Raw genomic sequence first — 12,634 nt, 5'->3', positions numbered from 1 at the left:
TTAACAAGCAATTGAATTATACAGACAGGGTAACTGTGGAGACAAAAAAAAATAGGGAGATTCCTAAAATTAGATTGTCTCTCATTAAATGTTATAATCCACATATCAGGATATTAAAGCGGTGCAAAGAAAAAGGAGGCCGAAGATACTAACAACAAGTTTTCCCTCAATAGTGACACCAAAATCAGATCTGAAGGGTCTCAGGAAAGTGAGAGGATACAAGTTCATACAATGGGTACAAATTCATACTATCTACCCAGGGATGAACTGTTGGTCTGTGATCCCAATCCCTAAAATGTTTTGAGTGCCAAACTACTAAAATTTCAAGCCAATTCAAGTCAACTAGCTTATGACAGCATCCGTTCCTGGGTTCCAGGCTCTCTGAAGATGGCCATCTCCAAGTCTGTGAGGATCTGTGACTAGGGTAAGAGATGGTGCTTCAATGGAAATACTATGACACGAACTGAAACTCTGTACGAACACTGACTGAAGCAAGCTCTCATCTAAAATAAATCAACGTAAAAATAGTAAGCACGTACAAAAATACCTCTGCTGAACATACTTTCCGAACACATGGAGGAAACATTCCTAAAAATATAATAAAGCCACAGCTGCACATCAAACTAACCAGTGATTAGGAAGGAAGAAAAGAAGAAACTGTCCTAGTAAAGGAGAAAAGCACTGTAGAGGAGATCCAGATCAATGCACAAAGGCTGAAGACGAAAAACAGATGGTGGTAGAAATGTAGAGTAGCTCATCAGAATTGAAGGGCTTACATCCTGAACATTCTCCACAGATGCTGCCTTACTTGCTGAGCTTTTCCAGCATTTTCTGTTTTTATTTCAGACTTCCAGCATCTGCAATACTTTGCTTTTGATTAACCTGTCTTTTCTCTTGAGATGCTGATAGACCTATATATTTACAGCACTTTGTTATTCGTGCACAGCACTTGCAGGTTTTTCCCTCCTAGCTGGAGAGGAGATCATGTGACTCGTGGGGTTACGATGAGCAAAGCCCCGGCAAGGTTACGATGAGCAAAGCTCTGTTTTGCACCTCCAATGGATGACGACCAAGTTGACTTACTGTTTTAAAATAGCAGGAGCGTTAATGCGCAATGTATTATTCTGTGGCTAAGATGCAGATGTGTTTAAACCTTCTAAAGCCACAAAGTTCAATTGCAGGAAAAAGGTACATCTTGAAGTCAATTAGAAGTTGCCGTTGATAAAGGAAGCGTAAAAAGTGACAAGTGCTTGTAAATTCACAACTCCAAGTCAGAAGAAACCTGCATGGTGACAGCCATTGTTCCAACAGTTCTAGGCACCATGTGACACATAAAATTTTTATATAGACTAATATCCCCTGTTGCATTGCTCATAGGTAGTCCGAGGTCTGGAACGAAGTTGTGACGTTTAAATGCAAACCTGGCCTGTCCCTTTAAGGCCACTGTTTAGACCATCTCCCCTCAGCGAGTTCTTGAATACATCCCAAGGCCAGTCTTTAATTGCTGCTTTGTAACCGAAGTTTGCAGATTCTCAGATGTATGTATTTTGCAGGTTTAAAAAAAATAGCATGCCTTTCTTCTTTCTTACACTTTTGACTAAAAACAGGAATATGAGAAAAAGAGATGTATCGACACATCGATAAATAGAGAGATGGATGATTCACATATGGACAGACACATTATAGACTTACATAAAACAGTAGACAACGTACCTGTGCTTTCTGTAATGGTGCCATACGGCAACATAAAACTGCAGTACATCTCTGGCATATTTGCAAAAACAGGTTTTTGTAGTTACTCGTGCTCCCATCTTGGGTCGGTTTCATTATTATTGACAGAGCAGCACCATCAATAATCAAGCCATATTCCTGTGTAGCAGACCAACTTCTGGAATGGATGAAGATTTTTAAAAAAAAATGTGATGTACTGCACAATCCTAAAAGAAAAGTTCACTCCTTACCTCTGCCATACATCTGTGAAATGACCAGATCAATGTAATTTTTGATGCAATACAAATATTCTGCCACTAGATGCCAGTGTACTTTAAGCACTGAAAGCACACGCGAGATCAACAACAACTTGCATTTATATAGTGCCTTTAACGTCCCAAGGCGCTTCACAGGCATGTTATCAGACAAAATTTGACACTGAGCCACATAAGAATATATTAGGACAGGTGACCAAAAGCTTGGTCAGAGGTAGGTTTTAAGGAGCATCTTAAAAGGAGGAGAAAGAGGTAGAGAGGTTTAGGGAGGGAATTCCAGAGCTTAGGGCCCAGGCAGCTGAAGGCACGGCCGCCAATGGCGGAGAGATTAAAATTGGTGATGCGCAATAGGCCAGAATTGGAGGAGCGTAGAGATCTCTGAGGGTTGTAAGGCTGGAGGAGGTTAGAAAGGGGTGAGGCCATGGAGGGATTTGAAAACAAGGATGAGAATTTTAAAATCGACGGGTTGCCAGACTGGGAGCCAACGTAGGCCAGTGAGCATAGGGGTGATGGGTGAACAGAACTTGGTGAGAGTTAGAATACGAGCAGCAGAGTGTTGGACGAGTTCAAGTTTAAGGTGGAAGGTGGGGGGAGGCCGACCAGGAGAGCATTGGAATAGTCAACTCTAGAAGAAACAAACAAAAGGATGAGGGTTTCGGCAGCAGATGAGCTGAGGTAGGGGCAGAGATGTTACGGATGTGGAAGTCGGCGGTCTTGGTGATGAAACGGATATGGGATTGGAAGTTCATCTCAGGGTCAAATAAGGACACCCAGGTTGCGACGGTCTGGTTAGCCTCAGACTGTGGACAGGGAGATGGATGGAGTTGGTGGCTAGGGAATGGAGTTTGTGGCGAGACTGAAGACAACGGAGGAGAGGCGTTGGAGGAGGATGGTGTGGTCAACCGTGGCAAAGGCTACAGACAGGTCAAGAAGGAAGGGGAGGGATAGTTTACCACAATCACAGTCACATAGGATGTCATTTGTGACTTTAATAAGGAACACAGGAACAGGAGGAGGCCATTTAGCCCCTCGAGCTTGTCCCGCCATTCAATGAGATCATGGCTGATCTGTGACCTAACTCCATATACCCGCCTTAGCCCCATATCCATTAATACCTTTGGTAAACAAAAATCTATCCATCTCAGATTTAAAATTAACAACTGAGCTAGCTTCAACTGCCGTTTGCGGAATAGTTCCAAACTTCTACCACTCTTTGCCTGTAGAAGTGTTTCCTAACTTCACTCCTGAAAGTCCTGGCTCTAATTTTTAGGCTACGTCCCGTAGTCCTAGACTCCCCAACCAGTGGAAATAGTTTCTCTCTATTTACCCTATCAGTTCCCCTTAAAATCTTGAAAACTTCAATCAAATCACTCCATAATTTTCTAAATTCCAGGGAATACAAACCCAGTTTGTGTAATCTCTCTCCATAATTTGACCCTTGGAGTCCAGATATCATTCTATTAAATCTACACTGCACTCCCTTTAAGGCCAACATATCCTTCCTAAGGTGCAGTGCCCAGAACTCAATGCAGTACGCCAAGTGTGACCTAACAAGGGCTTTGTATAGCTGTAGCATAACTTCTACCCCCTTGTATTCTAGTCCTCTAGATATAAAGACCAGCATTCCAATAGCCTTTTTGATTATTTTCTGTACCTGTCCATGACATTTTAGTGATTAATGTACAGGGCCCCCTAGGTCTCTGGATTTCCACTGTTTCGAGCTTTTCACCATTTAAAAAGTACTGTAATCTATCCTTTTTAGGTCCAAAGTGGATGACCTCACACTTGCCTACATTAAAACCCATTTGTCACAGCTTTGCCCATTCACTTAATCTATTAATGTGTCTCTATAATTTTATGCTTCCATCTATACTGCTTACAATGCTGCTTACCTTTGTGTCATCTGCAAACTTAGATATGTGGCTCTCTATCCAGTCATCTAAGTCATTAATAAATAGTGAATAGTTGAGGCTCCACAGATCCCTGTGGGACACCACTAGTCACATCCTGCCAATTTGAATACCTGCCCATTATCCCTATCCTCTGCCTCCTGCCGCTCAGCCAATTTCCTGAACAGGTCAATCATTTGCCCTCAATTCCATGAGCATTTCAGTGCTGTGACAGGGGCAGAAACCTGACTGGAGTGGTTCAAACATGAAGTTGCAGAAAAGAATGGGCATGGTTTCTGGAGGCGACAATACTTTCAAGAACTTTGGAGGGGAAAGGGAGGTTAGGGATGGGGCAACAGTTTGCAAGGACAAAAGGCAAATTATACACATTCTAATTGGAATAATCACAGATGTTGATATTCGAACACACCCAAGTGATTAAATGTTGATTGCTCAATGTTTAATTGAGGAACGCATACTTTACAAGTGATCTTGATTCTGTACTACTAACCTGACTTTAGATTGGCATTCCTGAATTTTAAATATTCTTCAAGCCTTTAAATGGTCGGTTCCAAAGCGGCCTGTATATTGGCCTTAAAAGGGTGCATACGCTGCCAGCTTCTGACACACAGGACTTGCACATCTGGCAGCAATACCGATATAAATTAGATTGCTTACCAGGAAGACCTGATAATAAAGAGGTCTTCCTGGTGGCCAATCTTCACAATTCTGACCAGCCTACATTGGCATTGCTGTTGGTTCTAAGACCCCCATGTATGGGGGAACCGGTGGTGCAAGCACCCCCCGAAGGCTATTGTAAAAGCATTTTAAAAATGTTATTCCGAGTTATGGGAATTGGGGGAGTAAAGTAACTGCTGGATTTGTTTTTTTCACACTTCTAATGAACAGGATTAACACATGGTATTTGATGGCACATAGTAAAGTTTTGTTTTTGTAAAAGTACTTCACAACTGCTAGAAATTTCTACAGTTTCAAAGACATACCTTAAAAGGCTTGCAGAAGAGCATTTTTTATCTTGGACAACCACTTTGTGTAGTTCCAGCAATAGCTCGTGCACTTTCTCCTCTTTTCTTGCTTTGTACTCCTCAATGTGTTTTGTTGTCAGCTCTAAAATCTTCATGTTGGTGTGAAAAAGCCTGCAGGCAAAACACGTGGCCATTGCTGTTTCCATCTTGTCCCCTGTGAGCACCCAAACGCTCATGCCTGCAGAGTGCAAGGCTTCAATTGTTTCTGCGGCCTGGTCTTGGAGCCTTTTCAAAGAAAAAAAAGCAAAGCAAACAACCATCAGAAACAACTTTTTTTTTTAAGAAAAAAAGGTCAAAGTTAAATGTGTAAAGAAACATTGTTAAATCTCTAACTTCTTCCAGTTCTAATGAAAGGTCATCGACCTGAAACATTAACTGTTTCTATCTCCACAGATGCTGCCTGACCGGCTGATTATTTCTAACATTTTATCTTTTTATTTCAATTTTCCAGCATCCGCAGTATTTTGCTTTTGTGTAAAGAAACTGTGTTGATCTGCATAGAAATGTATTTTTTCCTTCATTAGACTAATATTTATTCCAAAAACTATTACAGTTGTGGTTATTGGAACATTTGCGTTTAAATTTTACAAGTCGGTGACGAGTTTTCAAACACATTTAAAAAAACATTTGAAACCCTTCAGTAGATTTTTCTCCATCAATTGCTGCCCATAGCAATAGCAACCACGATTCCTTTAACGCAAAAATAAAAACAGGAAATTCTGGCAACAGTCAACAAGTCGGGCAGCATCTGTGGAGAGAGGAAGAGAGAGTTAATGTTTCAGGTCGATGACCTTTCATCAGAATGGACTGACAAAAGGTCATCAACCCAAAACGATAACCCTACCTTCCTCTCTCCACAGATGCTGCCAGATCTGCTGAGTGTTCAGAATTTTCTGATTTTATTCAGGTTTCCAGCATCTGCAGTATTTTTCTTTTTCTTTCCTTAAAGCATAGGTTTGCAAACAGAAAACATTCAAATGTTAAACATAGAAACATAGAAAATAGGAGCAAGAGTAGGCCATTCGGGCCTGCTCTGCCATTCAAAATGATCATGGCTGATCGTCTAACTCAGTACCCTGTTCCTGCTTTTTCCCCATATCCCTTTAGCATTAAGAAATATATCTATCTTTTCTTGAATACATCTGATGATTTGGCCTCCACTGCCTTCTGTGGTACAGAATTCCACAGGTTCACCACCCTTCTGAGTGAAGAAATTTCTCCTCATCTCGGTTCTAAATGGCATACCCCGAATCCTGAGACTGTGACCCCTGGTTCTGGACTCCCCAGCCATCGGGAACATCCTCCCTGCATCTAGTCTGTCTAGTCCTGTTAGAATTTTATATGTTTCAATGAGATCACCTCTCATTCTTCTAAACTCGAGTGAATATAGGCCTAGTCGACCCAATCTCTCCTCATACGTCAGTATTGCCATCCTAGGAATCACTCTGGTAAAACCTTTGTTGCACTCCCTCCAAGGACATCCTTCCTCAGATAAGGAGACCAAAACTGCACACAATACTTCAGATGTGGTCTCACCAAGGCCCTGTATAACTGCAGTAAGACAACCCTGCTCCTGTACTCAAATCCTCTTGCAACGAAGGCCAACATACCATTCGCCTTCCTAACTGCTTGCTGCACCTGAATGCTCGCTTTCAGTGACTGGTATACAAGGACACTCAGGTCTCGTTGCACCTCCCCTTTTCCCAATCTATCACCATTCAGATAATAATGTTAGGACAGGGGTAACCAAGTATGTTGACAATAATTGGCAGGGGTACCGGGAGTGACTGTTTGAGAGGAGGGAGGACCATCACGAGAGGTTAGCCACGCAACCTGCTCCCTGACCTCGTACCAGTGTATATAATTGTGCCCAGGTTGATTCCATCTAATCATCTTCCCTTCCTTTGAGGTTGCTGCTAACGCTCGAGACCTCACACATATGATTGCCCCCTTTTCATTAGTGATGTTAAATCAATTCCTAATTCAGCAGAGAAGAGAGAGATATGCATCTAATAGGGTGAGATAAAGTAGGGAGGGAGGAGGCTTGCATGGAGCATAAACATTGGCATGGACCTGTTTGGACCGAATGGTCCGTTTCTGTTTTATATTGAAATGGCCAGATCCTAAAATGGACCTAAATATAATCTTTCATGAAATAAACATCTGACTGGAACAGTGAAGCTTACTGGGCTGACTTTGCACATGTAAAAATGGAACTATGCAGCAATTGTAGAAAAGGAAACTTTTGATCAAGTAGCTGCATTTTACTCAAGAGACTTGGAGAACTTACTTTGAATCAATATTTTTATCCTAGTCAGCAAGTTATTCTGAAATTCATGTAGTTCAACAATAGAAATGCGATGACTATGCCAGATAATACTGGCTAGACAATTATTGACATAGTATGTGGCCAAATATAGAGAATTCCTGTGGTCCGTACCACCGACTTTTACAGCACTACTCTACTACATGATAGCAACAGGCCACTTTGACTAGTTATTTTGCTCCATCAGGTATTTTTTCCAGCTTGGTGGGGGGAGGCAGTTATGTCATAAAGATGGAGTTGGTGGCTGCTGGAAGTTCAGAAAGACTTGGTGAAAATACATAACAGTAAGGCCAGTCACAGATTTCCCACAAACTCAAAATCATGCTCCATAATCCTGCTTCAGCAAGTAGAATACAAATGAGAAACTGCAAATACTGGAAACATACAGATCAGTAAGCATCCAAAAAGAGAAATGAGAGGTTACGATATTTCATGGTGATGAAGGGAACACACATGAATAGTCATGATCTGGCTTCTTTTCTGTACAGATGTTGGCTAACCTGATGTGCAATTTCAGAATTCTCTGTTTTTATTTCTGCTTCAGCAAGTGATGGTTTGTTCTGCGTACAGATGAGAACACCGGTTGAGAGGAGATTCCACAAGCAGGAGAATGTTTGTGTGAAGCTTTGCTGTTGACATTTTGGGAGACTTTCGATACAGAATGTTGTGATGCACTACCTAAAGTTTTCATCATCCTGGCATCATCAGAAATCTGGCCTGATTGCCAACTCTTGTAGTGCAGTTGTAATCATTAATCTTGTATAAGATTGATATTTCTCCCATGTCTTTCTAATGTTGTACAAAGTATTCCATCCTCACCTAGTCAACTGGTTTCCATGGTTTTGCTAAACCTTCTCTAACCAGTATCTGTGCTACACCTATTGTTAAAATATTACTTTATTTTTACTATCCCATTATTGTATGAGATTCAAAATAAACTGGGGAATTGTGGGGTGTAGAAGGCCCAATTGCACTCGTCTGCCTTTAATATCCTGACAGGCTGAAAAAACACCAATCAGGAATAAATAAAAGTGGTCCTTTAGTTGAGTGTCTTATTTTAGAATGGATAAAATTTTAATCACAGGTCAAGGTGTTATGCCAATGGGAGTTGCTGGTTAGATCTCCATATTGCTGAGTTTTTGATCTTGCCAGTGGGGAAAATGATAAGTAGAGGTTACAGTTACTGTCCTTCTAGGCAAGCAGGATGAAGAGGAAACAGATAAATGTCGTCACCACACCACTATCTAGCACCCCTCAGTTGAAGTGAAGCACTGACGGAAAAGGTGTGTAATCCAGCAAGACCTAGACAATGACAAAGCCTGCTTACACAGAATATTAAACTGTTACACAATCTGAGCATGGATATAACTGAATATAATTTGAAAGACTTACTTGTCTTCCACAGCTGTTGCACCAATTAAATGCAAATCGATTTCAATATGATCATAAGCTTCTGCTAACTTTTTGTCTCTGTCCTTTAGGGCCATTTTGGCTTCTTGTAACCGTGCGCTGATCTGGTCATATTCATCCTGAGTGAGCTCTTTGTATGCGACACAGAGTGTCCTTAAACCATCCTAGACATATGCAATTACAGCACAAAACATGCATCAGAGACTTACTTTTTCTTTCAGTTTTATGGCACTGACAAAAACAATCATGATTCGTCTCATGGAACATTTTATTCAAAATATTACCTTTCTCAATTTACATCATTTTGGCCAGCTTAAGATATGTAGACTGCAAAAGTACACATTGTATTCATATTATTGCACACTTAACAGAATATATACCTTTAAAAGAAAAGGCTATTTCTTTATTAGCAACTGTTATCAGTTAAGTCAGTAATGGGGTCAAAATGCAAAACTATGTCAAATTTTTGTCATCACTAGTAACCTAGAGCGTAAAACATTGTACAAGCAAACTTTAAAGATTAAGGAAGTTGTGCTCATTTTCAGTTTCTGAACAAAAAGTGGATTCATTCACTTTCAGGGGTAGGAGTCACGGTTCAAATTAGTCATGCTCCAAGCGCAAGAGGAAAATTCAATCATGCAAGAAAAAAAAAGGAAAACCTAAGCAAATTATAAAAAAAACCTTCAGCTGGAACCAGTGTGATTTTTCCTTCAAGGTGGATCTTTACTGCCCTTCGCACGGTTGGATAAATTTTGGAAAACTGAACCTTGTGCTTGTCTAGTTTTATTTTTGCCTGCTTTATTTTCCTAACATAAGCAGAGAATAATGTCACTATCTCAAATCTGGCCCTCAAAGAACTTTGATAAACATGAGACTGCAAACAAGTGAGAGGGAGGCACTGAAACATTTTTCAAGTTTCTTGATTTTTTGAGTGGGGGGGGGGGGGGGGGGGTAAGAAAAAGTGAGGCCAACACACAGTAGGAATGATCTCCACCTGAAAAGCTCCTTTAAAAAGGGACCAGTAATGGTACAATTTCCCCCTATTGCATGTCTTATCTTATCAACCATGGAAATGAACTCAATTTATACAAATTGCAGAAAAAATAATTAAAAACAAGACCACCTCAGAGCACAGCATTTAAATAGACTGTATAAACACATCTGACCTTACCACAGCACTGCGCTCCACATGCAATTTTATTTCCTCTTGTTTTCCAGCATTCACCTTTGGAAAAATCGAAGAGTCTGCTCCTTTGCAGAAAAGGAAAATGTTCCCTATTGTAGAAGAAAATAAAATCATATGCGGTTGCTAGAAAGAGTTAACGGTTAACATTTTATATATTTTAAAAATTAAAGATTTTAAGATTTTTGACCAAAGTAACTTTTATAGTGTGACAAAGCTGCACACTCACCTGTTCATCATTTCAATTTGAAATATTATACCATAAAGTCTTAGAAGTACATGTAAATACAATTCTTAAGCTTTACCTTTCCCCCTAACAAAAAGCACAATACCTGAACTTGCTTTTACTATTACACTCATGCGTCGACGAACAGGGTCAAAGCTAAGAATCTGCAGAAGTTCATATCTGTAATCAAAGAGAATACAAATTCTAATTTTTTTTTTTAAAAAGTGGGGCAACACTGACATGCAAACTCTGTTAAACTGAAGACCGTCCATTATTCCTATAGATGATTATAAACCATTACGTAAAATCCATTTGCAGGTTAAGTCGACTGTTACTTTATTCTTTTCCCTCTGTGACCCTCATCCCTCCCCACATGGCCATGTTTGTATGATTGGATGGGGTGATGTGGTGAAGGTGTGTTTTCTCCTGGTTCTGATGTCCCCCAAATATGAAACCAACTGAAGGGAAATTACAGAAATGCTGTTGTGCCTTTTAGCTCCCACTTGTGCAGTTTTAAGAACCTTCCACAAAATGCAGTCTCTGGAACAACCTAGTTTTGACTGGGTTTCAAACTGAAACTCAAACCTCAAACAATATGAATTGCATCTATTAATGGGAAATGTTACTTCCTTTACCTTCCATGCAAAAAAAAAGTAAGTTGTGCGCTCAGCAAGGGGAGAGTTTTTCTACTTTTTGCACCTGGTGTGTCAAGCACTCCCAACAGCATATGATACAAGATATAGCTTCTTCTACGTTCCCGCAACTTTGTCTTAACCCAACTTTAGAAAAACATGCTTCACTGCACCAGTATGATACTGCCGTTTCTAACACTAATGATCTTCCAGCCTCAGTGTATCCAACAACATACCACACTATTGTAAGCCCTATTCTGTGTACTCACACTAACTAGGAACTGGATTGAGACTGTTGCAACTTTTTGCACATTGGATCTTAATTCCCCAGACTTTTTGTTGGATTCAAACTGAAATCCTGGAGGTAAAAGGATGCTGTTCGAATATTCTATGCTACAAAAATCTCAAATGAGTGAGTTTTATCATTTCTTCTAGTTATAAATTGTCTCACTCACTGCCAAAATGTACTGGAAACTTGAATTTTAATGCACACTCTGAGCCTCTCAGTTAGAGGCAGGAAACACGAATCTGTAGATCCACAGATACTAGCTAGAAACTTCAACAATCCTTGGGGGTAATTGCACACCAGGTGATGCCCAAATGTCCAATCCACATCAGAATCTACCCCAATTGCAGACCTATTCAATTAAGATAAAGAAGATTTAGTAGTGAAGATGCTGGACCAGTTGCGTCCAAGCTTTAGTCTTTATGGACCAAAGAGGTGCACAGCATAAAGTCTCGACCCACATATAAAGTTTAAATCCATGCTGCCATTAATTTGTATGTATCTCAAGGTGCTAATATGAATAAATCTTGGTATTCTGATTTAGGATTGAACCACCAAGAAGGCAACAGCAATAAGAACAGCCCAGTCTGAACCTCCAGGCTCTCAAAATTTAAACAAACAGGACAAATCAACAAGGAAAATGTACAAGCACAAATAGGAGTGAGCTGCCTTGGCTTGAAAGGTCAAATTGCCGGTGCTTGAGGGCCACAGATGGGACATCTCTGTGCTAGAAGGTTTTAGCAGACATTGTATTACTGTAAATGATTAAATCAATTTGCACTCAGTGATATAGTAAGAATATAAATGAAAGTGGTTAAATAACATGATTTACAACAAAAGAACGATGTGTCACATTAACAATATTATGAAGAGAAGAATATATACTAGGACCAAAAACAAAAAGGACCACGTCTTACACTTCAATTTCTGTCTCTCTATTTTGTACTTTCATCCAGTTGCTCTGCATTCCTTGGAAGGTAAAACCCAGTCTGAAGGGGAAAACAAATACAAATGTTTAATACTTAACACACCTCCATGGTAACAATATAAGAACATAAGAAATAGGAGTAGTAGGCCATACGGCCCCTCAAGCCTGCTCCGCCATTCAATAAGATCACGGCTGATCTTCAACCTCAACTCCATTTTCCCGCGAAATCCCCATATCGCTTGATTCCCTTAGTGTTCAAAAATCTATCGATCTCAGCCTTGAATATACTCAACGACTCAGCATCCACAGCCCTTTGGGGTGAGAATTCCAAAGATTCACAACCCTCTGAGTGAAGAAATTCCTCCTCATCTCAGTCATAAATGGCCAATCCCTTAACCTGAGACTATGGACCTTAGTTCTAGACTCTCCAGCCAGGGGAAACAACCTCTCAGTATCTATCCTGTCAAGCCCCCTCAGAATCTTATATGTTTCAATGAGATCACCTCTCATTCTTCTAAACTTCAGAGACTATAAGCCCATTCTACTCAATCTCTCCTCACACGATAACCCTCTCATCCCAGGAATTAATCTAGTGAACCTTCGTTGCACCGCCTCTAAGACAAGTATATCCTTCCTTAGATAAGGGGACTCAAAACTGTACACAGTACTCCAGGTGTGGTCACACCAAAGTCCTGTACAATTGTAGCAAGACTTCCTTACTCT

At 40.3% G+C, this 12,634-nt stretch overlaps 1 protein-coding gene across 2 annotated transcripts in view; it reads right to left on the bottom strand.

Moving 5' to 3' along the window:
- Positions 1-12,634, bottom strand: part of atp11c (ATPase phospholipid transporting 11C) — a 113,656-nt gene that overhangs the window by 37,636 nt on the left and 63,386 nt on the right. For both annotated transcript variants that reach the window (XM_067997318.1, XM_067997319.1), the window contains exons 15-20: positions 11,901-11,972; positions 10,172-10,245; positions 9,828-9,931; positions 8,639-8,820; positions 4,879-5,145; positions 1,714-1,888 (exon numbers count right to left, since the gene is read on the bottom strand). In XM_067997318.1, the coding sequence (XP_067853419.1) occupies positions 1,714-1,888; positions 4,879-5,145; positions 8,639-8,820; positions 9,828-9,931; positions 10,172-10,245; positions 11,901-11,972 (874 nt within the window). The remainder of the gene's footprint in view (positions 1-1,713; positions 1,889-4,878; positions 5,146-8,638; positions 8,821-9,827; positions 9,932-10,171; positions 10,246-11,900; positions 11,973-12,634) is intronic.

This window comes from Heptranchias perlo, chromosome 15 (genome assembly GCF_035084215.1).
Source record: "Heptranchias perlo isolate sHepPer1 chromosome 15, sHepPer1.hap1, whole genome shotgun sequence".
NCBI lineage: Eukaryota > Metazoa > Chordata > Chondrichthyes > Hexanchiformes > Hexanchidae > Heptranchias > Heptranchias perlo.
Note: the sequence above shows the minus strand (reverse complement) of the source record. Positions and strands in the feature narration are given on the sequence as shown.